Source organism: Gymnodraco acuticeps, unplaced genomic scaffold, assembly GCF_902827175.1.
Source record: "Gymnodraco acuticeps unplaced genomic scaffold, fGymAcu1.1, whole genome shotgun sequence".
NCBI lineage: Eukaryota > Metazoa > Chordata > Actinopteri > Perciformes > Bathydraconidae > Gymnodraco > Gymnodraco acuticeps.
The window spans coordinates 238,623-264,205 of record NW_022990905.1 but is presented as its reverse complement, the minus strand read 5'-3'; the positions used below and the strand labels follow the sequence as shown (position 1 = coordinate 264,205).

Genomic DNA, 25,583 nt, shown 5'->3' with positions numbered 1-25,583 from the left:
AGAAAGTACTTTAGTTAACAACAGCTTCAAGATGTCTCTCTCCAAGCCTAAGAAACGTAAAGTTGATTTGGAAAATCGCCAATTCCAGAATGGACGGACAAATATGTATTTACTTTGCCAGCCGCAACAAGTAATAAACCGGTGTGTTTATTGTGCAACGAAAGTATATCCGTGATGAAAGAATACAACGTAAAGCGACACTACAACTCAAATCACGGCTCGTTTTCTGCCAGTTTTCCCGTGGGCTCAGAGGAAGGGAGAAGGAAAGTACAGGGACTGCTAGCATAATTTGAACGGAGTCAAATGGCCAACAATGAGGAAGGTGGCCTTGCTTATACTGACAATGTTTGGATCTACCTATACTTGTGAGTCTAGCTTTTCTTATATGAATGCCATCAAAACAAGGGCACGTTGCTCCATGACCAATGAGAAGTTGCATGAGTGTCTCAGGATTGCTCTTACCACTTATCAGCCAAACTATGCTGAAATAGCTAAACAGGCTAAACATGACAGAAGTCTTATTTATGGTATGTATGCAGATCTGTTTTTATGGTCATTCATTTAATGGTCATTCAAACAAGCCTACTTACTGTTTCGAAAATGGTAAAAATGTTTCCAAGATATTAATGTTATTGTGAGTCTGATGGCTATTGTTTTACTATGTTCTATTTATTACATTTTATGGACTTGTGTTGTCTTCAATGCACCTTATGTATGCTTGGAAGTGTTGAGGATATTATACACAGGGCTACTTACTGTTAATGTGATGAATACTGTTTTATTATATTCATCTTGTTTTGTACATTAGTGGACATGGAACTGTTGGGGAAAACACCTCATGTCTCCTTAGTTTTAAAGATGCAACATTTTGCACTTTTGTTTCAAGCCTTGTAACCGAAGCTTTCCTACTTTTTTATGGACTGGTTGCTTTCTGTAATGATTTATGTTGATACAATTAAAGTAAAAAAAAAGGGATGCACTTGACTAGTTCATTTAATGTATTAGTACCTATTAACACTACTTACTGTAAGCAAGAGTTATTTGTAGTGATTCCTTGACAAAGTATTGTGTGGCCCACAAACCCCCAGTGATTTTCCTATTTGGCCCACTTGCTAATGAAGTTGAATAGCTCTGCTCTAGTCATTCTCTCTGACTCAGGTGTGAACTCTGCCTGACCTCTTCACTACAAAACGGAGGGAAAGGGACAGCTGTTTCTAATAATGTGATCACTCTTTTAATGTTGTACACCATGCTCAGGTAGCTTTACAATTCATCTTAAAACATGGGGGCGGGACAACTCTTATGGGAAAGGTTGTTTTCTTTGGAGAATGGACAGCATGAGGGCACAGAAGGACACAGGGAAGTCCCATGAGTCCCATGTCTAGTGGGATTTGGTCCAACACACCTCCCACCTCCACAGATGCTGGTTTAAACCACTACATCATGTCTGAGCACTGACGACTATCTTAGACACTGTGAGAGTGTGTGTCTCCTTATCATCTCAAATGTCAAAGTGGGCTTTAGTGGATCTTCAGAGGCATGTGGATCTTTGCAGAGGCACGAGCTGCAACGTTAAGCATCATAACATGTGATGGTGATGTCTTGTTGCTGTTGGGGCTGCATCAAAGATAAAAAGAAGCCCGCCTCTTTCCCTCTAAGAAAGTCTTTCCAGTTGGGTGGTTGCCCTTTAGGCAACGACTAGAGAAGGCCAAGTATTGTTTGGAGATGTGATTCGACACTTCCAAGCACTTTCTGAAGATTGATTTTTTCATGAAGAGTCTTGCTCTGCTGTATGCCAAAGTGTCAGGTTTTAGTGGGTTGTAGTTTTTTCACTTTCTGTGATGGTTCTCATTTATCTGGGGCGCATACATCATTGCATACCTTGGACGGCCGTTCTGTTATTGCTGAAACTCAACTCTGCTACACACAAACCTGGCTCATTATTATGACAAAAGTAATCTGTCAGTGAGATTAGCTGACCAGTGGACTGGCTGTGGAGTTGTTTTAGCTGGCAGACCCTCATCATTTAACCAAAAAAGAATCTTCTTGGCATCCAACTTCATATTAGGTTGACTTTTATTTCCTCTGTATGGAGATAGATTTGAATGTTATTGCTTAAAGTAAAGTATTATAATTCAGATTTGACTATAAATCATTACACATCCATCCTCATATATTTCTGCTATCATCTCATCAAAAAGCACCCATACTGTATCTACCCAAAAATAATGTAACCTTTATTATAAAAGGTTGAACTGAGGTATCATGACAATAGAAAAGATCCAGAAAGTGGAAAACACCCACTTTTGGAAACACTGTGTAAAAAACAAAGGAGACCGTTTGCTTATCCGCCTGACGATTTTCCAGACAAACAATGCAGTTGAATGTTCGGTCATCAGGTTCATGATGAGCAGTGTATGAATGGGTTTTAATGCTGACTTCTGTTGTCAAAGTGTTTTGAGACTCAAAGACTAGAGAAGCGATACATAAAAGCAGGCTCTTTACCGTTTACTATTGATGAGTAAAGTCACAAGATTTGTCGCTAGGCGCTTTTTTAAACCAAACCAAAAAAACTCTAAGAGGCATAAAAAGCTCTATGAAAAAAAGAAAAATGAGAAATAAGTGTGTTTTATAAACACTATTTATTTCCTCTACCTCTGCAAAAAATGAAAATATCTCATTTAATATAGTATTTTTATTTTTATTGAATCGGACCTTGAGACGGGCAAAATAAGGGGGAATTCATGGTGGTATTGTAAATTAATTTCTTAGATCTGTGGCACAATAATGGTGGATGGCTGACTAAGGTGGGCGTGTTAAAAAAAGTATTCGAGCAACAATCAAGCTAAACAAAGTAAGTAACCCATCACATCAACGGAGTCAACAGCTAAGACAGATGTTTCATTATGCATCCATTTATTCCACAGATACTCCCAACAATGATTTCTTTCCCCTTTGAAAATGAATGAAAAACCCTGCTAATCGCTGCTTTCTAACTAAGTGAGGAGATAACACATTTTAATTAGACTTTAAAAGACAATACCAAACAAAGGAAAGACCTCTGGAGTATGCTCTTTGTGTGTGAAAATGAAAGTTGCAAGCTGTTTGTGGCAAAGAGATAATCATCAGCAAACATCACGTTCCAACACACAACAATGAATCCAAACAAGCTTTCGTTGCAACACGAGATGTCTGTAGCAGCCAGTGGGGTATTACCTTTACACATAGGCAAATGTCTTGCTTCATGTTGCAAATGGACTGACCAATATGTAAAAGACCAACCTCTCAGTTTCCAGGAAAAGGCAAATAAGGACTCAAAGCAGGCAAAACAATGCCGACTAATGGCTCACACAGGTGTCTGTTTGTGGTTTACAGCAGCAGAACAAACATTATCATGCTGTTTAGAATCAAAGAGAACCCGGAAGTAAACTCCTTCCGGTTCCTTCGTCAAAAATGCAATGCAATTTCTCCATAGGATTTTGGAAAATAGCTCGAAATCAGGTCTGTGGTTGAGACACATTTAAGAGACGGATCACGTTTTGTTCAGCCGGATAATATCCACATGTCTATCCTACTTTTATAATTTTATAATTTTATAAATCATAAATCTAGTCGCCAGAAGCAAAATGCTAACGTTATGCTATAAACGAACTACAGCAGGGTCGCTGCTTCAACGTCACGCCAACGTTAAGATCCATATTCAAACATACAGATTGTGAATGGTACAAGTTGAAGCGTTTGTTTGAACAGTTTGCAGGAGGCAGGGACTTGCTTTCAAGCAGAACAGGGCAAACAAACTTAGCGGGAGTGTTTACGTGTTCGGTGTAATGACGTAAAACGTCCTGGACAACTTCTGTAGTCCTATTCAGCCACTCGGTAACAACCATCGTTTTTCAGACACGTAAACTCTTCAAAAATCACCAGCTGCTGATGTATTTAATGTCGTAGAACAAAACGTGATCCGTCTCTTCAATTTGTGTCAAACACAGACCTAATTTGGAGCTATTTTCCAAAATCCTATGGAGAAATTGCATTGCTTTTTGTCGAAGGAACCGGACGTGGTAAAAATGCTAACTTACTTCCGGGTTTTAGGATGCGTCACTGCGGTTCTCTATTATGGGCAATATTAATCATGCATTATAACAACCTCTACTCAGTGGTGAAATGTTATGAAGTACATTTACTCAAATGCTCTACCTACAGTAAGTACCATTTTGAGTGTTTCGACATTATGCTACCACAGGGTTTGTATCTTAAAAACCTGGAATCTTTATACTTCTACATTTTGGAAGTCAATATTGTAGTGTTAGTGTTTACTCCACTGCATTTATTTGACAGACATATATGTTACTATAGATTGATATAATACATTAAACAAAAAATAAATCAATAAACATTTAATTATAGATTAAGATATCTATTAGCAGTATACACATTAATTCAAATGTGCTATATTACATTACATGTTAGACGCTTTTATCCAAAGCGACTTACATACTCAATACAGTGGGCAATCCCCACAGGAGCAATTTGGGGTGAAGTGTCTCAGGGACACAACGACATGCTGACTGCAGTGGGGTTTGAACCCACTGCTATATCTCAACCATGACCAGCTGTGATGAACAAATTAATCCATAGATAATCATAATCCCGTAATTTAATATTGGCCATGAAGGACTTTTACTTTTAAGAGTTTTTAACTTTAAGTCAATATTTTTTCATTTCGTTATTGCTTATTTTACTTAAAGGTTCTTTGCAGTTCTATAACTGTCTTATTTTCCTTGAAAATCAAGGTTTCATTTATTGAGTAAGGTACAGTTGAAATGTGTATACCTGGTAACGTAGAAAGACACAAAGTGAAGACGGAGAGCAGTTGGAAAACTTGAACTCTCCTTAAACTCCCCGCTTTTCACGAAGGTGTTAGCACTTAGTTAATAAGCACAGTCTGTTTGGGAAGTTTAGTTTCCTCTACAGCGGATAGGTGTGTGTGTATGTGTGTGTGTGTGTGTGTATGTGTGTGTGTTTTCACAGTAAATGCATGTCCTCAGCAAGGCAAACACGCATTAGAAGCTTACATAAACAGCCAGAACGTGAGTCACGATGGCCATTCATTTTTAATGGCAGCCGCAACGAGTACGTGCTGTGACAGCGCTGCTCAGGGACCATGATGCAACAGGAGGGCCCCACGGAGCGGGCGAGCAGCTCTTATCCTTAAAAACATCTAGTATGCAGCCAGTAGACCAGTTCACGACTTGTGTACGTTACAAGTCTCACAGATCATTTGAAATATTTCCAGCAAATTCATTGTGGAATAATCTCAGTCTTCATTATTAGTTGAGCGCAAAATCTTACTGTGCGTCAATTCCTGAGTAAATAAATCAAGACGCAATGACAGTCTGACAAGGCAGGTGTTCCGCCATTATAGTGGTTTCTCCTTTCTTTTCACCCACTCAGGCCGGCCATGCTCGGTCTTTAAAGAGAACAAATCCTACATTCTGACAGTTGATATACATTCCCTTTAACTCCTTACAACTTGTGGCTAAAAAAATCCTCTTTGACGGACTCAAACGTTTCAAAAGTGTAGGTAATGTTTCCATCTTGCGAATAATTCTTACAATATGAAACCAACATTTCCAGTATGTGTAATCCATAGGATTTTAACGACAAAATGTTTCCTGTTCACTGTATGCTTTTTACATGTTCATTAGGTCGTTATGGAAAAATACAACTATATATATATATAAAAAAAAAAAATGATTCGGCAATTTGTATTATTATGTATTCTATTTTTAACATTTGGTATGTTCTACTCCATTGAAAAGTCGGCTTGTTTTTCAATGTTTTCGGAGGTTTAAGCAAAGGCCAAGGGAACAGATCAAAAATCCCGGGGTGGATACAAGCATTATTTTTCTCTTGGTGGAGGTCTGTGCTCTCCCAGTGCCTTTCTAGTTTGTAATTACCTTTATACAATATAAGGACTTAATTTTCCCACAGGGTTTCAATCCGTATTGCTACATTAAGTCTTCATTGTCTCATGAGGTCCTTATGTTCGGTACCATGTAAGTCGGAAAGAAATGACTTCATGGCTTCAGCTGTTACAGAGACATTCCTGTTTTGTCTCTTCTGCCTCTTCAATGTTAAAGCTACTCTTGGAGTGTTTTGAATATAATTAAGCATGAATGTGTTTCCTTGAATCAAGAAAATACAACAAATGTATTTCAAAATGTATATTATACTGCCCCAAAATGTTAAAGAAGTAAGACCACACTGAAGGCAGAAGCGGTTCAACCAGATTTGCCAAGTTCTCTGCTAGTGCACTTTCTAGGAATTCCTCTTTCTCAAACTCAAACTCTAGTCATAGAGCCAATTCTCTAAATGAATGGTAACAATTTCAGAACCTTCTGAAAGACATATTGGCATATGAACCCCATTGGAAAGTAAAGAATGTGTTCCTTTATTTGATAGGTAACAGTGGCAAGTCTCTGTTAATCTCTCTCCTTCTCGTGGTTTTTCTAATTTGTATCCCTTTTTTTCACATTCTACTTTTTTCTCTTCTCTTTTTCTCCTCTGGGGGTCTGGGGTCTCAATTCCCCAATTATAAATCAGTCAAATATCTTTCAAGTATTAATGCAGAACATGTGATGAATATTTGGGATTAGGAACTTATCTGGCACTCAAAACACTTCTTTAACTGACTGTAACAGCATAAAGGGTTAAATAGATCACCCGATCACAGCGAAGTGGAAATGGAAAGTTCACATTTTCTCTCCAAACACAGACTTAACATAAATAACACTGTAAAGGGGGGCGGGCTTTTGTCAGGTCCACGCTCTCCAATGCCAACACTAGCACTGGCATTATGACATGAGATGGAGAAAACCTTTTGAACTAAAGGCCACTGGCACTCACCTCTACAATGTCGCAGTTGGTTCTGCTCTCGTGGGGCTCGTTGTACTCGGTGTATTTCAGCAGGACCTTGTCCATATCGGTGCTGGCATACTGGAACAGCTTGTTGGAGCTGTTGAAGATAATAAGGGCGATTTCGCAGTCACACAGAACGCTCAGCTCATAGGCCTTCTTCATCAGACCAAACTTCCTCTTCATGAAAGTCACCTGGAAGGATACAAATCAAGAATCAACCTATTTTGTTTATCCAAAATCCACTCACTTGTTGCCATTTGTTAATTTGTTTGATAAACGTTTTGTCTTCTTTAAATGCATTTGTATTTTTATCTTAAGGAACTCTGTGTTAGGTTAGGGTTAAAAATAAATAAATAAGTTAAGAGAAAATAGATACATCAACCCTCTTAAGAACCTTAATTATCATATCTAACCAGATAGTAATTTATTATATTTTGGGTTGTATACGTCACATATTTTTCCAATCTATAATCAAAGATATTAACTTGATTTCTTATGCTCATGGTTATATTTTCCATTTCATATGTATTTATAAGTAATTTTTTGTCACAAGTGTCAATGCATACCCTCAATCACAGTAAACATTCCTCACAGTCGACAGCTGCTCTAACCAAGACAAACTGATAATGAGCTAATTAACACACTATTAGCAGAAGACGCCAAAATACAAAGTCAGCAAATGACATAACCTTGTATTGTAGAGAGATAAAAGTGAGTCAAAATGTCTCTTTGTCACAGGAGGAGGAGGAGTTGACTAAAACAGGGTGGCAATAACCTAAAATCTGGCTTTTACTGGAATGCCACTGATTGAGTGGGTGGGGACAGCAACTGAGTCATGTTTCCCCTCCTGTAACGATTAAGTGTTCAGCCTTGATCTTATCATATTTACTTAAGTCCAACTCCTCAGTAAGGCATAAAGGATTGTTTTGATAATCATTTCATCTCTTTTTTATAGAGTTCATTTTAACACTATTATTTTTATTTTATCCTTTTGCAATGTCCACTGTCATTTTATTTTGCAATTAGACGCAGAAAACTTCAACCTGATTTTCAGTAAATATTAGTCTATAAGTGTGGCCGTTTTAGTTTTATCTACTTTAGTCAAATCAAATTGCAACTATTTAAGTATGGTTTTTAACATTTTAGTCGGTCTAATCTTGCCAAATATTACGTAGCTCTTTTCTCCCAAGCCCTGTTGATGTAGTCACATGTCGTGTTCAGTGACATCTGTCGAACATATCAGCTCACTGCCTGCATTGAGTCAACTGTGTTTATCTGTGTTTGTCTTCCTTCCATCATGGCCTCTTTGAGTATGACAACATGTCATCACATATCTAGAAGCTGCCTCCACACCTCAACATCTCCAGCCAAGCAAAGTATCAGGTGTATTGGTCATTGCTGCTCCTGGATTTTGGCCATTCACAACACAGCTGATCTTGGTTGTTGAGCAGCTTTACTAGAGCCTTAAATAGTTCAGGCACTTGAAACTGTTGATGAAGAAGAGTCCTGCTTCTTTAATATTACCAACAAGAAACATAAATACAAACAGTCAAATACTATGAAACTTTAGCACTGACAAATGGATCAGAGCACAGTCATTTGGGTTCTAATCAGACTTAAACTCTAACTACAGTTAATTGATAAAAAGCTTTAAGGGTGAGGTTTAGGGTACCCTTAAACCAGGGGCGTCAAGCTCAAGGCCCGGGGGCCAAATCCGGCCCGTGACTTAATTTTCTGTGGCCCCACAAGAGCTTGCAAAGAATATAATATGTGTATTATACGGTTACATGCCGATTTACAGAAGCATGTTGTCCATAAACTACATTTTTTTTCAAAATGTCACTTCCTTTTTTTTCCAGAATTTGGCTTTTCTTTTTAAATCATTTTGTGACATTCTCACTGAAAAGACTTGCAATTATTTGCCCTAGACTTCTTCTTTCAGACGTATGTTAATTATGAAGTTATTACCCTATCCGAAAATAATCCAATGCAGAGGCAATAATGTAATATAATACGTTATTTTATATATATTAAATATTTATATTTTTATATAGTCTTAAAGTTACAACCGGCCCTTTGAATGCAACCATAATGTTAATGTGGCTCGCGATGAAATTGAGTTTGACACCCCTGCCTTAAACTTTCAATGTCCCCAATGGTTTCAGGTGGCGTTTCAGTTTCCTGTTTGATCATTTCATCTGTTTTAACCCAGTATTCCCGTACAATTGCAGATCATTTTGTAGAATTAGATTCAGTGGTGGCTGTAGGATTGAGGGCTTTCATTTGTTCGAAACATTCAACGATTGCTCCACAGCATTCAAAGTCCAAGTGACATGCACAAATATATATTTTTATCAAACCCAATTTGTGGGCTTCAGCCTTTCAAAAACAACACTTTCACTATATGGTAAAAAAACAATGGCATCCTTATTGCTGCACACAAAAGGGAGGCAACACTGAATAATGATATTTATTCAAATGTAGGATTTACTAAAAATGTTTAGGGCTAGGGTTAGGTTAGGCTTCATTTGGAAAACCCTCCACAGAAGACAATGGGATCTCTTCAAACTGACATTTGCAGTGGTGTTTCAAGCAGAGATATTGAATCTGTTCAGAATAACTACTAAACCTCTCCAACACTGTTCTCCTCCTCTCACATCCTTTAAAAACCAGAGACACATTTCTCTATATTGCATCTTACATCTTATCAATTTCCATTGCACCTCCTCACCTTCACTGGGAATTCCCTGGTCCACAAATATCCTGTCAATCTGCTGTAACTCCTGAGCGTTGCCCTACTTGTAAGAATGAATTCTACCTTGACAGAGTGGAAACTGAAACCTTAATGAGTCAGTAGATTGGGTTAAATGTGGGGAACCTGGTGACTTACAGCAGCTCTCCACTTCCAGTCTAACTTGGAGGCTTTTAACCAGGGAACTGCGGGGAGTACCATTATATGCATGAAAGCACTGTGGCTTTTTTATATTTTATAGCAGAGGAAGCCACATACAGAAAGGAATGTGCCGCTGATAAGTGATGTAGTCTTCTATTGGGTCATAAAAGTATATTTTCTTTAAACATTTTCCCAATTGGGTGATATAATGTCATATTAGTCTCCTGTGTAGTTTAATGTTCTGACTACATCAGATGGCCAACCAAGCTCATGTTCAACAAGCTGAACATTTGCAACAATGCCAGAAGCATTTGCATCATTAGTAATGACTGAATACATGCTGCATCTCATTAAAGTAAATTAGATTAGATAATGTTGTCAAATGGACGCTAAAGTTCTCTGACGATTCCAAAGGCAGTTCAAGTTGTATTTTTTTCCTGATGTTAAACAATGGTCTAACATTGTATTATTAACATTGATAATGGTTATTACTTGAGCATGACTTGCAAACAGATTTCTATGAAAAGAGATAAGAAAGAAGTACTTTGTTCCTCTTTTAGGATCTACGTATAACTGCTGATGGTTGGTGTATCGCTGGTTCATCTTCTTACTGTAAGATAAAACGAGACACATAAGCCAACTTCCCAAAAATAGAGTACAAGAAGCTAAATATATAGAAGTCTCCAGCGATGCACACTCGACAGCTAAAGCAGTGTCTATCTAAAAAGGCTCTTGCCAAGACATCCAAACATCAAATATACACATCATCCCAGATATTTATTTTCCAGCCACATCCCTATTTCCAGAGCCTGCGCCTTGCCTCCAGACAGGCCGGTATTTGTTGTGCTGTTGGGGGTGATATATATAGAGGAGACAGACAGAAAGAGATTCCAGTGGGCAGCAGTGTGGCTGCGTGAGGAGACGGTGAGGAGAGAAGGCCACTGTGTGTCCCTAACGCTGACCCACCCTGCTAATGACAGGGTGCTGTCCGGACCCAGCTAACCCCAAATGACTGCCCTCGCCACCAGCTGTGACCGCTGCACTCTCCATAAGCAGAAACTCCTTACAGGGATCTTTGATCGCTCTTTCGATTGAAACCGAATGGGACCCAAAGAACGCACCTTGAGGGATCCCTTCGAGAAATGTTAATGAAGCTGTCAATACTTTCACATGCATTTAACATGTGTTACTTCAATAGAAACTCAATAGGGCTTAATTTAATATGTCAACTTTTGGATATTTTAAAATTGAGCTCCATTTTTTGGAGAGTGGTTTTGCGTGATTCAGAGCAGCACATCAACACATCACATCCCATGAAAGCAAACCAAAGCTACTTCTACATAATGTTTACCAAAGCATAAATATACCCTGTGTTTCAGTATGGATGTTTGTTGTGATACAGAAGATTAAATGTTAGACAGAGTAGTCTCCAAAAGAAGGAGCCTACGGATTATAGATGTTTATGTGTAAACAACGTCTGTTACCCTATGGTTTTTTTTGCCAAAAACAAAAAAGGCAACATTCTTCTATAGAGGATGCACTTTTAGTTGGTGACCGCCCTCCTTAAAATGGTTATTTGTTAACCTTGTTTCCATGTTTTTGTGTCTAAGTTACAAATGGGGACAACACTTTTTGAAATTAGTCAAGTACTGCAGCAGCCAAAATCAAGTAAAGGGAAGGAAAACATTGTATATTTCGGTTGGGCCCCATTCACTTATGATACTCATCAGAGAATGTCAGATTTAAAGACAAGCACTTTTATTGGATGTGCATCTGTGTGTAAATGAAGGGTTGACCAGCTGTCTTGCTCTCCTTAAATACTGGAGCAACTTCAATAAAATGTGTCCCTATTAATAACTTAAACATAAAAACAAGGAAGAAATTACGTTTTTTGAGGTTAAAAAATAAAGCAACCTCAAATGACCCCCTCTTTAGCCATTACAATGGTATAGCAATTCAACAGTACTTCTCAAGATATGCTGTTGTACAGTAAAGGGCTTCGAATATAGTATACAATTAAATGGCTAAAGATTTGAAATGAGACAACAAGGCAGAGGACACTGACCTGTCTGTTCCTTTCATCCACGATCCGGGCGATCTGGATCTTCCTCCTCCCCATTGTCAAAACGAATTCCTCCAACAGCCAAAGAAGAATATCAGAGGGCTCCAGGTAGTTAAGACTTCAACAGACAGTCCTCAACACATAGTTCCACTGGCAGCTGGGTTACTCCAGTATCAGTTTGGCATGGCTTACTGAAAAATACCAAGATAAAGACAGGGTCAACAATCAGTAAATACATTTAATTGATTGCATAAAACAAAGATTGAATGTTTACAAGAGCATTACTTTACAAAACGTCCTAGATTCCTTGCACCAAGACAGATAGAAGAAGGAAAGAAGGCTAAATCAAAAAATCCAAGTTGGCAGACCATCATTGAACTCTGGGATGGTCTTAGCATCAGATAATATGTACCTTATATGACAGATTAAGAAATACATCTATACATTATTTACTCACTCACTCTAGTTTTGAACAATTCTGTACAAACTTTACCATTCAACCAACCACCTCTAACACAGTCTGTATGTCAACTTGGCACAACCACAATGATCATTCTTGCAATGAGTCTTCAGGCTTTCCTTTCATAATTTGGGTTCCTGGAAGCATGAACATCAATGAGTATCACCAGAAGTGCACGAAGACCCACTACCATCCAGAGGAACTAGCTAGTCCAGTGACAAGGACATGATCGCTCCCACCTTCAAACTCCTAACCAGGACAAAGACAATGCTACCGGTGACTAAACCAGCATTTCTGTCACAGCGAGAAAGCTATTTCGTCTTCAACATCTCTCCCAAAGTCATTTATGTCTCAGAAGACTTTTGCTTTGGAATTGAATCTATGACCAATGGATGAACAATACACACACCAAGAAGGACTCAAGTAACTGATCAATCTTCATCACGCACCTTGTTTAGCTGGCACCAAACTCCCTTTCACTGCTGCAGTCCTTCACTTGCACCAACGTGACAATTCAGCCCAGAGGTCTTGAGTGAACTCGCCCCTGCTCTCCTCCTGCAGGAGTGGCCACCTGCCTCCCTGTCTCCCTCCTCTCCTCAGCCCTCCTTTCTGAGCCCTGCCCTCCCCCAGAGTTCCTTCGCTCTTCTTCTAATCTCATCTGATCTGGGAGGAGGCAGAGAGTGAGGCGAAGCCAGGCTTTATCCTAACCCTCTCTGGATTACTGCAGCCTGTGAATCCCAGAGCTGAGCCACCATCACCCCCACTGCACACCCAGTTCACAGGGCTGGGATAAATACATTTGTCATTCGCCAGTGGAAATGTACTTGTGATTACTTACTGATTCAAATGACATCTTTGCTCAAATCTAATACAAATGAAGTGGCAGTGTCCTTAAATGCCCCATACAATGGATAAATGAGAAGGAATAAGATGAAATAGAAAATCCTATGTTGATTTGAAATGCATTTAACATCTAGTTGTTTTATGGTATTGTGGTCTTCTACATTTTAGTGATTGCTTTCTCAGTCGCTATTGAATTTCATATATTTCTGTCCTCAAACATTTAGGAGCTAGGTTTTATATAATGGCAATTGGTTTACAATGAGATGCACGCTCTCCTATAACGCCTCCAGATCACCATGCTTAGATCCCAAGGCAGGTCAGGGTGCGCACTGTGCAAAGACTCCTTGTGTATTTGGGATTTAAAGGTCACAAGGATTTATCTTTTTGACAATCAAGATGATTTGATGGCAATACACAAACATAAAAAAGAAATAAAAAAAGGTCTTATCTCATCTCTCCTGTGCTGCTATTCCATGAAAAAAGAGACTTTTATTTTAGCACGTTGATACAGTTATGGTTGAATTATTGTGTTTTTTCAGTACGGATTCAGTAATATTTTTGTAGCAGGGTTACGTTACTCCATAGGGCTCTAGAACAGGGGTTCCCAACCTCTTTTCCCAAGAGCCCCCCCAAATGACTCCTGTTGGAAGTTCCCTGTTGGGGAACAGCGGTAATTAAAGTTTAAAAGTCTCAAAAAAGCTACAACTACTGTCACAAACTGGATGAATGTGAAGTATTGTGTTAAAGGAGGATGAAAGCGTAATTAAGGAGCACTATTGGAGTGACTTTGATGGTTATTGGACTCAGGATTCATTCATTTGGATTCCCGCTGTATGAAGAAATGAAAGGACGGCGGAAGTGGAAACAATTCACAAAGGGATTAAACTGTTTAAAACACATGCTCAAAGTAAGCCGGATTTTGCCGATGTGTTTATGTGGATTCAAAAGTCAAATAATCTACAAAATGGAGGAGACCGATCTGATCGGAGCAACTGTGACAAATAATCCAACTGAAACCGGCATGGACAATGACTATGTTTTAAAAATGCGCTTATCCAGACAAGCCCGGTTTGGACACTTAACGGACAGAAGAAACATTTCTATTAAAGAAAGAATTATACATTTCTGTCTTTTTATGCCTTTAATACTAACTTGAATTTGTATTCAAATTAATTAATCAATTATTTTTTATATTTTATTGTAATGTAGAGACAAGGCTTTTAGTGACAATCATGTATTGCGTTACGATTATATGTAAAAAAAAGAAAAGAAAAGTCTAAATATGATATTTGGCCTCAAATCATCTGAGGTTGGGAACCACTGCTCTAGATGAATCCTTGAAAAGCAGGAGGGGTTTCTAGGACTACTGTAACATAATAATTGGGTTATATTTGTCATGTGTTGATCTGCATAAGACATAATGCACTGGCTTCAGCAGTAATTGGTTAGAGAGGATTTTGAATTATAGTTATTAAACTTCGGTAACACTTTATATTAAGGTACACAAATTAACCATCAACTAGTTGTTAATTAACATGCATATTAGCAGTATATTGGCTCTTTATTAGTCATTATAAAACACTTATTAATGCCTTATTCTACATGACCATATTTTGTCCTCAATAACCCTCTAATTAGTGCTTATTTATTGCAAGTAAGGAAGTTGTTGTACATGAGTTTTGGTCTTAATATGCTCTGCTCAATATGGGCCTAATAAGGCAGTAGTACCACAAGAATAGTAATTCTCCCATGATAACACTTAACAAATATGATCTATTCTTATGTAACAATACATGAAACCATAAGTGTTAATTAAGTCTAAATAACAAAAAATTAGGTATTTATATTAGAGCTGTCAAACGATTAAATTTTTTAATCAGATTAATCACAGCTTAAAAATTAATTAATCATGATTAATCACCATTCGAACTATGTCCAAAATATGCCATTTATTTATGCATATTGTTGTGGGAATGGAAAGATAAATGAAAGAAGGCGGATGTATCCATTTAACATACAGTATCTATGTTTATTATAACATTTTTCTGCGTGTCAAAATGAAAGACAACCCACACACCTATCAATCATCAAACCGTGGGGTCTTAATTCATTACAGTGTTGATTTCTATCAACGGGGGAGTACTTCAGGAAAGTCGACGGGGGGGGGGGGGGCGGCTAGTGGAGTACTTCGTGACCACAGAGTGTGAACGTTGTGATCAGCTGTTTTAGCGCAGTTCTCCAGTGAAGGGGGGGGAGTCTCCCTCCGCAGCCGGTTGGCGTAGTTTTGGCACAATTCCGTTGTACAGACCGACGTTAACAGCAGCCCTGTCTGTGCACACGGAGACCGACTCTGTCGTCCGGTGATCCAACCGCCTTCTGGAAAAGCTTCACAAGTACGTCGGTACGCAAATGCGCTTTGTGACACAAGTGACGGTACGCATTTCAGAGAGATTACGCACATAACCTGCGTACCAGTTATGTGCACCCCTGTACTACAGCAAAAGTATTGACTTCCTGCAACAACACCACGCCGTTATCAAAGATGTTCTATTGAGAAGACGATCACTACGTGACAAAAGTTTTCAAAACCGTGGCTACTGAAATCAATCTTACTAACTGCTGTCTGTGCAATTTACTCCGCGCGAGTTGGCAGACTTTATTTTGCTTACTTTAACATCATTTTTCATGGTGGGGCTAAGCCATTTCTTGGTATGGGTGTAGCCTACCCCAGCCATACCCTGGTGCTGCCACGGGTGTCACGTATGGGGCGGGCCATTCTGCACATGCGTTAAATGCGTTACATATTTTAACGCAATTAATTCAAAAAATTAATTACCGCCGTTAACGCGATAATTTTGACAGCACTCATTTATATCTAAGAACATGTTCCTTATTTTAAAGTGAAGTCTTGTTCATAACCAATAAGCTAGTAGTTTGACTCTAATCAGACATTATACGATTTAAAATTAAAAACAATAATCGTGGCTTGATATTGTATAAAAGGTGTTACAAAAATTAAACACCTTTAATTTCAGGGTAACACTGTGTTAACTAGTTATTATTTGCAATTTTGGTGACAAATGGCAGCTTGAATACAGAATACAATACATATAACAAAGACATTTACCACCAATTTGCAGACAATGTTTTCTCTTTGACGGTAAATCTCTGTCTAATGCTGCAGAGGCTTGTAGAGCAACAAAGGAGCATGTTCTACATCTCACTTCCCGGACAACTTGTCCTGATCGATGCAGATGTAATATGTTACTATGGCAGAAACTCTATCCTGCTGACGGGAAGATCGATACAGCCCACGAGACGAGCCAACGGGCTGCAGCCACCAGCACTAACACACACGTCTCTAAGGCTCAGCTATGCATCGTTATTTCATTACACCATCATGCTATTCTAATACAATGAGAAGAACAATTTGGAGATAAATATGGTAATTCAGGACTAGTTAACTTCTCGCAATGTTCAAGTGCCTGCATATATTAAAATGGATTTGTACATTTTGAAATAAAACTGGTTTTGAACTCAATAGCCTGAAACTTAACCTACATATTAATCACATGCTGCATGTATCTGTATGTTTTTAAATATCTTCGGTCCTCTGCTTGTTAAAAGAAACGTTTACATTTATTATTGAACACCAAACCTAAATGAAATAGCTCTTTTTAATCTATGCTTGCCTCTGACCTTCTCAACGTCCCTCTTTAACTTCAATATATACCCCCCACCTCTCTGGATGTATCCTTAACAAGAAGTGCTAAGCCCCCCGAGCGAAACTCGCACTCAAACGCTCTTCTCGTTATCTCACCCATGAAATCCAATTCCTGCGGAATTTTGGAAGCGTGACCATGCTTTGTGAGGGTGTGAAACTCACTTTTCCAAGGTTGGATTTCCCATCTGTTACGCTTATACAATGGCAAATTGTCTCTTAGGTATTGTTGTCTTTGTAAATAGAGCCTAAGGGTTTCTATCTAGCATTTCTATACACATCAAGTAAACTGCATGCTGTATATGACTGAACAATGAGAACATATACAGAAAATGTTTTCTTGTTCATTTGCTGAAAACCGAAAGTCTGATTGGCTAATAAAACTGTCAATGAATTCTTCACATTAGGATATGTGATGCGCATAAGTAATATGGCAGGCTTAAAATAAGAGCTGAAATCGTGGGAATAATTGCTTATTTGGTATCGATCAATAACATTCCCATTTTGTATGTTAAATATGAACCTGGAAACAATAGAGGTTAGCTTAGCTTAGAATTAGGACTGGAAACAAGGTACAGCAGCTATCTTGGCTTGGCCACATTTTTATAAGCTTGTCCCAAAATGTGTAACCATTACATTAAAACGAATTGTGGATTTGTTGTCTTGTGGACAATTGATATTGAAATTGATACTTGGCTGGTTGATATATTGTTCATTTACAGGGTTCATTAATAATCCCCAAGGCTCCAACATGTTTATCAAAGATCTTTCATTGTGGCAGTGAAAGACCCTAAACCTTTGATTATAATGGGCGGTGTATTACGTGTACGCACTACAGTAGGAGTGTTGAGGCACAGCTGTGCAGTTTAGTGCTGTCGGCAGGAAGAGTGTTTAAACCTGCTGTCCAGCTGGGCTGGATGTGTGGAGTGTGCATGTTGTCTACATGTGCCTGCCTGGGGTTTCTCCCTTTTGAGACTCAGACATTCAAAATCCATCTGACTTAAAACCAGCACATGGTTAAGCAATAGAAACACATTCACTGCCACGTAACGATGACAGCAGGACTGGCAGGAACAAAAAGGAAAACTCCTCCACACAGCCCACTTCCTGTTAGCCATGACAACTCCAGTACTTCCTGTTTCATGACCTGTGTGTCTGACAGTGAATGTTGAATTCCCCCTCCCAAACACCTTCTCCCACAAACGTGTTCTCATCAAGTCATGAATGTATCATCCAAAGGCTTTAGTGCTTACACAACAACCACTACACTAATATATGTCAAAAGCTATTTGTTTTAAAGCTGTGTTGAATTTTAGAAAATATTTGAACATTTAGAAAATAGGCTTTTTCCCCCCCCTTTCTTTTTAGAGTTAAATGTTAGGATCAAAACGACATGTCTGTTACATGCTACGCTAAAACATATAAGATAAGGTTAAACATTTGTACCAAAACCCCCACAATACCACAATTTAATATTGTAACAATCTGGTTTCCCTTGTTTGTCTTTTTATGCTAGGCTAAGCTTCTTGGCTGCTGGCTCCAGCTTCATTGTCACCGTACCGATCATCTCATCTAACTCTCAAGACTTGACATAAGCACTCCTTTAAAACAAACCCAACCAAAACCACACACATCCTCTGAGATCATACTGACTCTTTATTAACACTCAGTTGCTCTTAACCTCTTGTGCTTTCTCAACTAACAACAATTAGGGCAAACAAGCTGCACCTTCGTGATACAGGAAGCTTTTTGGATAGAATTGACTTGTACTTAATTGTTACCTTTAAAACTCAGGTAACTATTGTGTATATGGTACTAAGAAAACACACATCCATCCCCCATGTGTGCATCCAAACAATAACACGTTTATTTGACTAGCCTCTATTGTACAAGAGAACATGGCAGTGACGCTCAATCACTGGCCTGTTGACCCAATACATTCCAGTAAAGGGGGTTAACAGTAATGGTGAGTTTTAAGAGAAACAGTTGTAACATCATGAGCACTAATGAACAGCTCCCCTCCTCCCTTCGTTACCGGCTGCTCATGTAAACAATCAGCAGAGTCGAAGCAGCTGAAGGTTAATCACTGGGATGGTTTTTACGCACGAAGCTGCACGGAGTAATTAGCAACCCTTTCATCCCCCCTCCTCATTAAAGACCCTGGGTTCATCTCTAATTGTGTTGACCTCACCATGACCTCTGCTCCACTCACTCCAACAGTGAATCAATGAGGCGTCAAGCTGATACTACCCAGCATGCACCACTAGGTAACCCCATAATCTTCTGCTACCTACCTTTTATAATAAAGCAAACACTGTCACCAATATGAGTAAAAAGTAGGGCTGCCCATAATCAGAAATCATATTATTTAACATGATTACTAATTGGGTTTGTATTTAGGAAGAACATCTGTTGGCTGAATTTTGAACTTAAATACATCAATCTGCACTTGATAGATAATGAACACTACATATATGAACAACTTTGTGCTCTTCTAAACTATTTAAATAACCAGGCATGGTTAACAAGACGGGTCCCATGTTTTAAGAGGGGTTGGGACTGTTGCTGACAACGCCAAACTTAGCACACCTTGTTGACAGATGTTTTGGTAGTTCATCCCTAACCAGCTCATAAAGGAGCAGCTAGTACCGAGTCCAGCTATAAGCGCCACCAGAGGAGGTACTGCCAGGTGCAGCCAGCGTTCCCAAGAGACCTTAACCCTAACCAACATCGAGCTGCCGTCCAGGAATCATGCCAATCAGGGCTAAAGCTAACCACTGTATAGGAAAGGAGTGGGATGGATGTATGACACATACAGCACAATGATTGCTTTATCCCGATTATCTTGTTTTCATAGTCATTGGAAGCCAACAAAGTAATTGAAAGAAAACAACTAATAGCCCTGCCCTACTGAATGTATTTTGATTTGATAGATCATAGAGCTGGGCCTAGTTGTCACCATGGAAACATCCATGGTGAGACTCATGGTGGTTTGCTGGAAGATGAAAGGGTTTCCGTTTCATCAGTGTTTGTAGAAGCGACTGATGAAATAGATCACATCCTTCGTTCCCGTCTTCACCTTCTCTGCAGCTGCGCTAATACACCTCCTTTCCTAAACTTCGCTTTTTGCTCCATCTTGTCCTTCTTCCCCCAGCATCCTATTTGCATCGTATCCATCAGCAGGGAGAGAGGGAGAGGCTCTCCTGCTCAAGGCATAACTAGGCAGAGTGATAGAAGATCCTTCTCCCCCGCTAGTCCGGACATTCTTTGAAGTCCTCATAAGCGGAGTTTTTATAAAAGTTCTAAGGGGGGCTTATACATGGTAAACAGACAGGCTATGTGGTGGACCTGCTCCCCAAGGGAGGTGGAGTGAGATGCGGCTTGTTTACTGGCTGAAGTGTCTAACACTTCCCTGTTTGGAGTAGCACTCAATGTGCCGACCCTCCCCACATGCCCAGTTGTGAATACGGCTTTTCTTTGATGTAAGTTAAGCGAATAACAATTTATGTAAAAACATAATGCTGTTGCAGCAACTTAAAAGAACCAGCGATGAAATTAGCATTTTTCATGCAAATGATGCTCCGGCACGATACACAGTCTTTGAATAAGCAGAAGTTAATACAACTGGCAACAACAGTTATTTGCAAGTGAGTCTCCTTGTAACTCTGAGAGTTGATCCTACATTGTTCTCCTTCACCCTTTTCTATGGCTTATTATGTCCTTTATAGCAAGGCAGGAGCAAGGAAACAATGTCCTGCCGGTGTCTGATGCCAGAGCGCGTCAGGAGCACGGACTGTGATGAATCCATCACCCAGTCAGACAGGCTAGTCTCTGGTATCAAGCAGCTTGAGTATCGACGCCTGGCCTCTGCTGCCTGCAGGTCACTGAGCTAATGACTTTCTAATAATTAAACTCATCTCCCTCCACCAGCAGTGCAGCCATTTAAAGCCAGGCTGAAGGCCACGGAGATTGGATGGCTTAACGAGTCATCTGTCATTACACTTGACTCCCCTGGTCAGTTGGCAAGCCTATGCCGTGGGACTGTGTGAAGAATGAGTTTCAGTAAGGAGATGAGTAATTACCGCTTTGGCCACATTCAATATGAAACAGAAGATGTGCACTAGGAGGATGTATCTTTTTACTGGCTACACCTGACATATGGTGTATGGCTGTGTGAGGCAAAGGCACAACATGATGATGAGCTATTGGCAAGGTGTCTTCTTCTGCCAGTGGAAGCTGCATTCCACTAGCGTTGACTTGCTCTTGTTTGGTTTTTCATTGGGGAAATATGTAGACACTACCTGCTACCTGGCACTTTTTTTAGTTTAACTTCAGTAAAAACACTTAGCTGACAAGGTAAGGTTACAAGACTACTACATGGCTTAGTCACTTGATTCTGATTGGTCAATTTGAACATTTCGGAGGTTCTAAAAAGTAAACTGCAAAGGGGGCTAATTAGCGGATGTTTGATAAAATCTAAAAACAAACAAAAGACATATTTGTGTGAAAAGGCTCATGCACACAAGTAGCTATTCTTCATAAAGTATATTTAATCAAGCCCAATTAACAAAGATGATACTTGATTGTAATTTCTTCTATTTGGCCGGGACATTGAAATCTTTCCGGACACGTGTACCAGGGTAAAGGCAACCCTGGTCTATGTCGAGGCATCATTTCTTGACAATAAAAAAAAGCATTCTTATGAAATCATCATGCTAATAAATGAAATGAATGTGGTACTCAACCAGCCTGAAGCTTCAGGCCTTCACTGACACACTGTTCTCCAGTATGCTGCACTGTAACTCTCGACCTCCCAGCCTTGTAAAAACTCCAAGACAGCAGTCTACTCATTTAATTACCGACCCGCTGTGATGTCATTTCATTATTGTGTTGCTTTTATGACAGTGGGATAAGATTTTCCTGTCTCAACACAGAGACACTGATGTCATGCTGCAACACAGATGGAAACACAAGCTGCCCTGTAAAATATGGCTTCCGTACTCTCTCTGGTCCTTTCATAAAAACACTAATTGGTCTTCGGCTGAACTTTCGATACCGACTCATTACGTTATATTTTGCAGTCTGTCATTGTCATGTTTCAGCTGTGAGGAAAAGTGATAACGGACTGAAACAAAGTGACACTATGGGGTAAAAACGTCTTGTTTCCCAACTGTAATCATGCGGCATGTACAGTAGGATTCTTATAACAGGCAAGAGAGGCTTAAGCTCCACTGGGCCAATGCAATCAAATAACACTCCAAACCACAACTACTCCCAGGACAAGGACACCCGAACACACTCTCATATACAAACTCTACTTCGACAGGAGAAGTATTTTGAAAGCACTTTTAGCATGTTTTCTTGGTATTCTTGACTAAAAATCTCAAACAGATCGTAACAACCTCATCAATTCAAACTATAAAACTGCAGAACTAAATATTCCAGAATGACCAGAACAGTTTTTTTGCTATTTCCCTAATTGTTGATAACTAACATATCACAATGGAAACAAATAGAACTCAGATTAATCAGATTTATTTTGACACATTTCTTATATAAATGTATATTAGTGTTTCTTTTTTTGCATCTTGCCGACCTGAAACTTGAAAGTATTGTGAAGTGGGAGTAGCCATTTCTATCTTAGTTCCACTCCACATTTTTCACCACTACATTTTTCCCTGGAATATGTGGCCCCCTACAAAGTCTTGATGTCCCCTGAGGATCCTCACCCCACAGGAACATTGACCTACTGAAGTATTGGAAAGCACTCGTCTTTACAGTAGTGCTTAAGACAAAGGTGAGCGAAAGATCGAGGTACACTATAGAGAACTCAAAGTAAGTCAAGCACCCACATCATGAAGTACAGAACCCATCCTGCTCTATGCTCACTGCAGAGCTTCATCACAGAGAAGCATCTCTAGCCTTTGATCTACTAAATTATATTATAATGAATTCTTTAACATTGTTTTTTCCCCGCTCTCATTGAAAAACTGTGCTTTCAGCAAAGTGATATCATCCTTTTGTTGTGAAGCGATGATAAGTAGATCTAAGGCCGCTATCCTTAGGGTCCTTCAGGCAATCTCCTATCCCCCAACCCTAAACCCCCTACACATTCCCTCACACACCAACACTACCCTTTCTCCGAGGGACAACTAGAGTTCGGTTAGCCATTATATAAGTGTTTCCACATGCATTCAGCCTGTATCAATCTGACACCAGTTGTGTGATACATTGTTACTTTGAGTAAATATGCCACTAAAGCCTTCGACACCAACATTTAAGGGGGAGTGTGAGTATATTTGTGAAGATGAATTACTGACACAATCTCAAAGGTTTGGCATGCACCCCATATTTGTATGTGTGCCTCTACTGTGACATGTCTCCATGCTTTAATGTTCAAACATTTCTTTATTTTTCTCATACTGCCTGTGCTGCAGCACCTCTTTTCACCCTCTGTCTGAAACCAGAGCCCAGTCTGCTCTGATTGGTTAGCTGTCTGGCTCTGTTGTGATTGGTCCACCACTTAGAGATGTCTTGCCCCTTTGCGTACAATGTGTTATAGCGCTAACCAATCGTGTGAGTGTTACATAGTGATGTCATTATGTTGCGGAAGTAAACAAAGGAGTCCAATGGAGGAATTGATGGCAGAGGGGAGAGTGTGTGGGAGAGAAACTCCCTCTGGAGAGAACTTTGGGATTTTAGCCTTTGCAGACCATTTACATGCACTAAAACCTAAAGGAATGGGAAAACCCCAAAAACACAAAAGAACCTCTTGAATGAAATACAAGTAGTGCAAACCTAATCAGAATGAAATTGTAAGCTACCGACACATGATAGAATTTGCTCAGCAAGAGTTACGGCACAGGGCATAATGCAGTCACTAGCAGAGGTAGAGCACCAAGTAGGAGTATACAAATGGCTACCTCACATACAGCTGTTATCTTAGTAGTTGCCCATTGAAAGGTTGGAGGCAACGAAGGTCAAAGTTGAAATAACTTGAATTTTGAGCATCAAGGATCCTGAATTTCCCCACAGGGATTAATAAAGGTCCATTTTGTCTTATTTTATCTATACTGCAAAGTTGGCCGGCGAAGATCTCCCATTGGGACTAGATGTTTATGTGATTCAGAATGTGTTAGTAGTTGTGTGCAGCTGGAATAGATTCCATACTACAAACCGCTCCTTTACACTGAATTGCTGAAATTAGAAGAGGTATTACATCTGGGATTAGATCACCTGGGATTAGAGGGTATTGCTTAAAGCCATGTGTGAGATCAAACTGTGTGGGAAATGACAGCAACCGGAACCACCAGGCTGCAGCAACACAGGCTGACTTCAATTTGCACTCATCAAACCAACCAATTGTTATTGACATTATATTTTCTTACTGGCCTACATTTACTATACCAACAATGTTCAATAGCCAACTGATATCATGCACATACCAAACTGGAATTGTTTGTTTCAAAAGACAGACAGGAAAACTCTTACAATAACACTAGACTACAGGCAAGCTAGAGTTCTACAAAGCTGCACAGAAAGGATTGGTAAAAGTCAGGACAGCAACAAATCAACACACAGACTGAAAACCCACTGGGTTCGCAAAAAAATGCGCTTTTAAACATAGTTCTTACAATGGCTTGGTTTAGTGAAAGCTATCGTACTAGCAGTGCTCTTGCTTTTGGGTTTGTTTTTCATCATTTAATGCACATTAAGCAAATAAGCAAATTAAGAAACAGATGGCATTGAACCAGAATTGCCTTTTAGCGACTGCATTTCTACGGATATTTGAGTGATCCTGCACCCTGGTTTTAGGATTTGCACTGGAAGACTGATAGTAAGATGAGTTACAAGAACCATTTTTATATCATTTCTTATTTGATTTGTCCGAATAGTCACAAGTGCTGTAAGTTGAACATATACAGTAGAAGTTGTTAATGAGTCTATAACTCAGAGAGCAGTGAGAGTCTGTACAGCCAGCATGTATGAAGTGTTGGCCCCAATGAGACAGTGTCAGGACTCTGAGCAGACCCAAACCGCTCTCTGGTCTAGATCCTGTCTCAGCAAATCAACACTGAGTTGAATGAGGCAGAGCCACGCTGCCATTGACCCAACGTGACTGTTTAAATTGGCAAGGCGGAGGGAAACCTATTTACTGTGAATAACAAAGACGGTTTTATATGACTGCCAGAAAGTAGATAGCAAGGCTAATATTTGGAAATTGTTTGATTTGATTTCTGTATTTATTGAGTGTAATTTATGAGCTCCTCTGCGGAGTTTTTAGCATCAAACGTGCGGGTGTGTGGCCCAGTGGTCAGACGGCAGGCAGCCAGAGGTTGGGCTAGCTAGGAAGGAGCAGCTCCGGCCTGATTACCAAGCAGGAAGACTTCTCAAGTTCAGCAGATTAAGAGCTCTTCCAGAAACCACAGCGAGAGCCCCAACGAAAGCCCTCACTAGAAGATATTGCTCAACACAGTAAACATGATCGCAATCTTACTTCCCTATAAAATATACACTTAAAACCGTTTTATATTTCCCCTGAGCCTTCAGCAAAGTCATTTGAATACAGAGAACCAGAGTTGCATAATTTGTAACACTTTAAGGAAATGTTATCCGCTGGGCTCACTCATTTATTTCCAACTGAAATGGTGGTTTAATAATATTAAAACTCACATATTTGTGA

At 39.5% G+C, this 25,583-nt stretch overlaps 1 protein-coding gene across 1 annotated transcript in view; it reads right to left on the bottom strand.

Moving 5' to 3' along the window:
* The window catches only part of LOC117557817 (myocyte-specific enhancer factor 2A-like), a 66,635-nt gene that overhangs the window by 26,211 nt on the left and 14,841 nt on the right, over positions 1–25,583 (bottom strand). The window contains 2 exon segments of the mRNA XM_034233762.1: positions 6,910–7,113; positions 11,880–12,067. Of these exon segments, the coding sequence (XP_034089653.1) occupies positions 6,910–7,113; positions 11,880–11,933 (258 nt within the window). The 5' untranslated portion in view covers positions 11,934–12,067.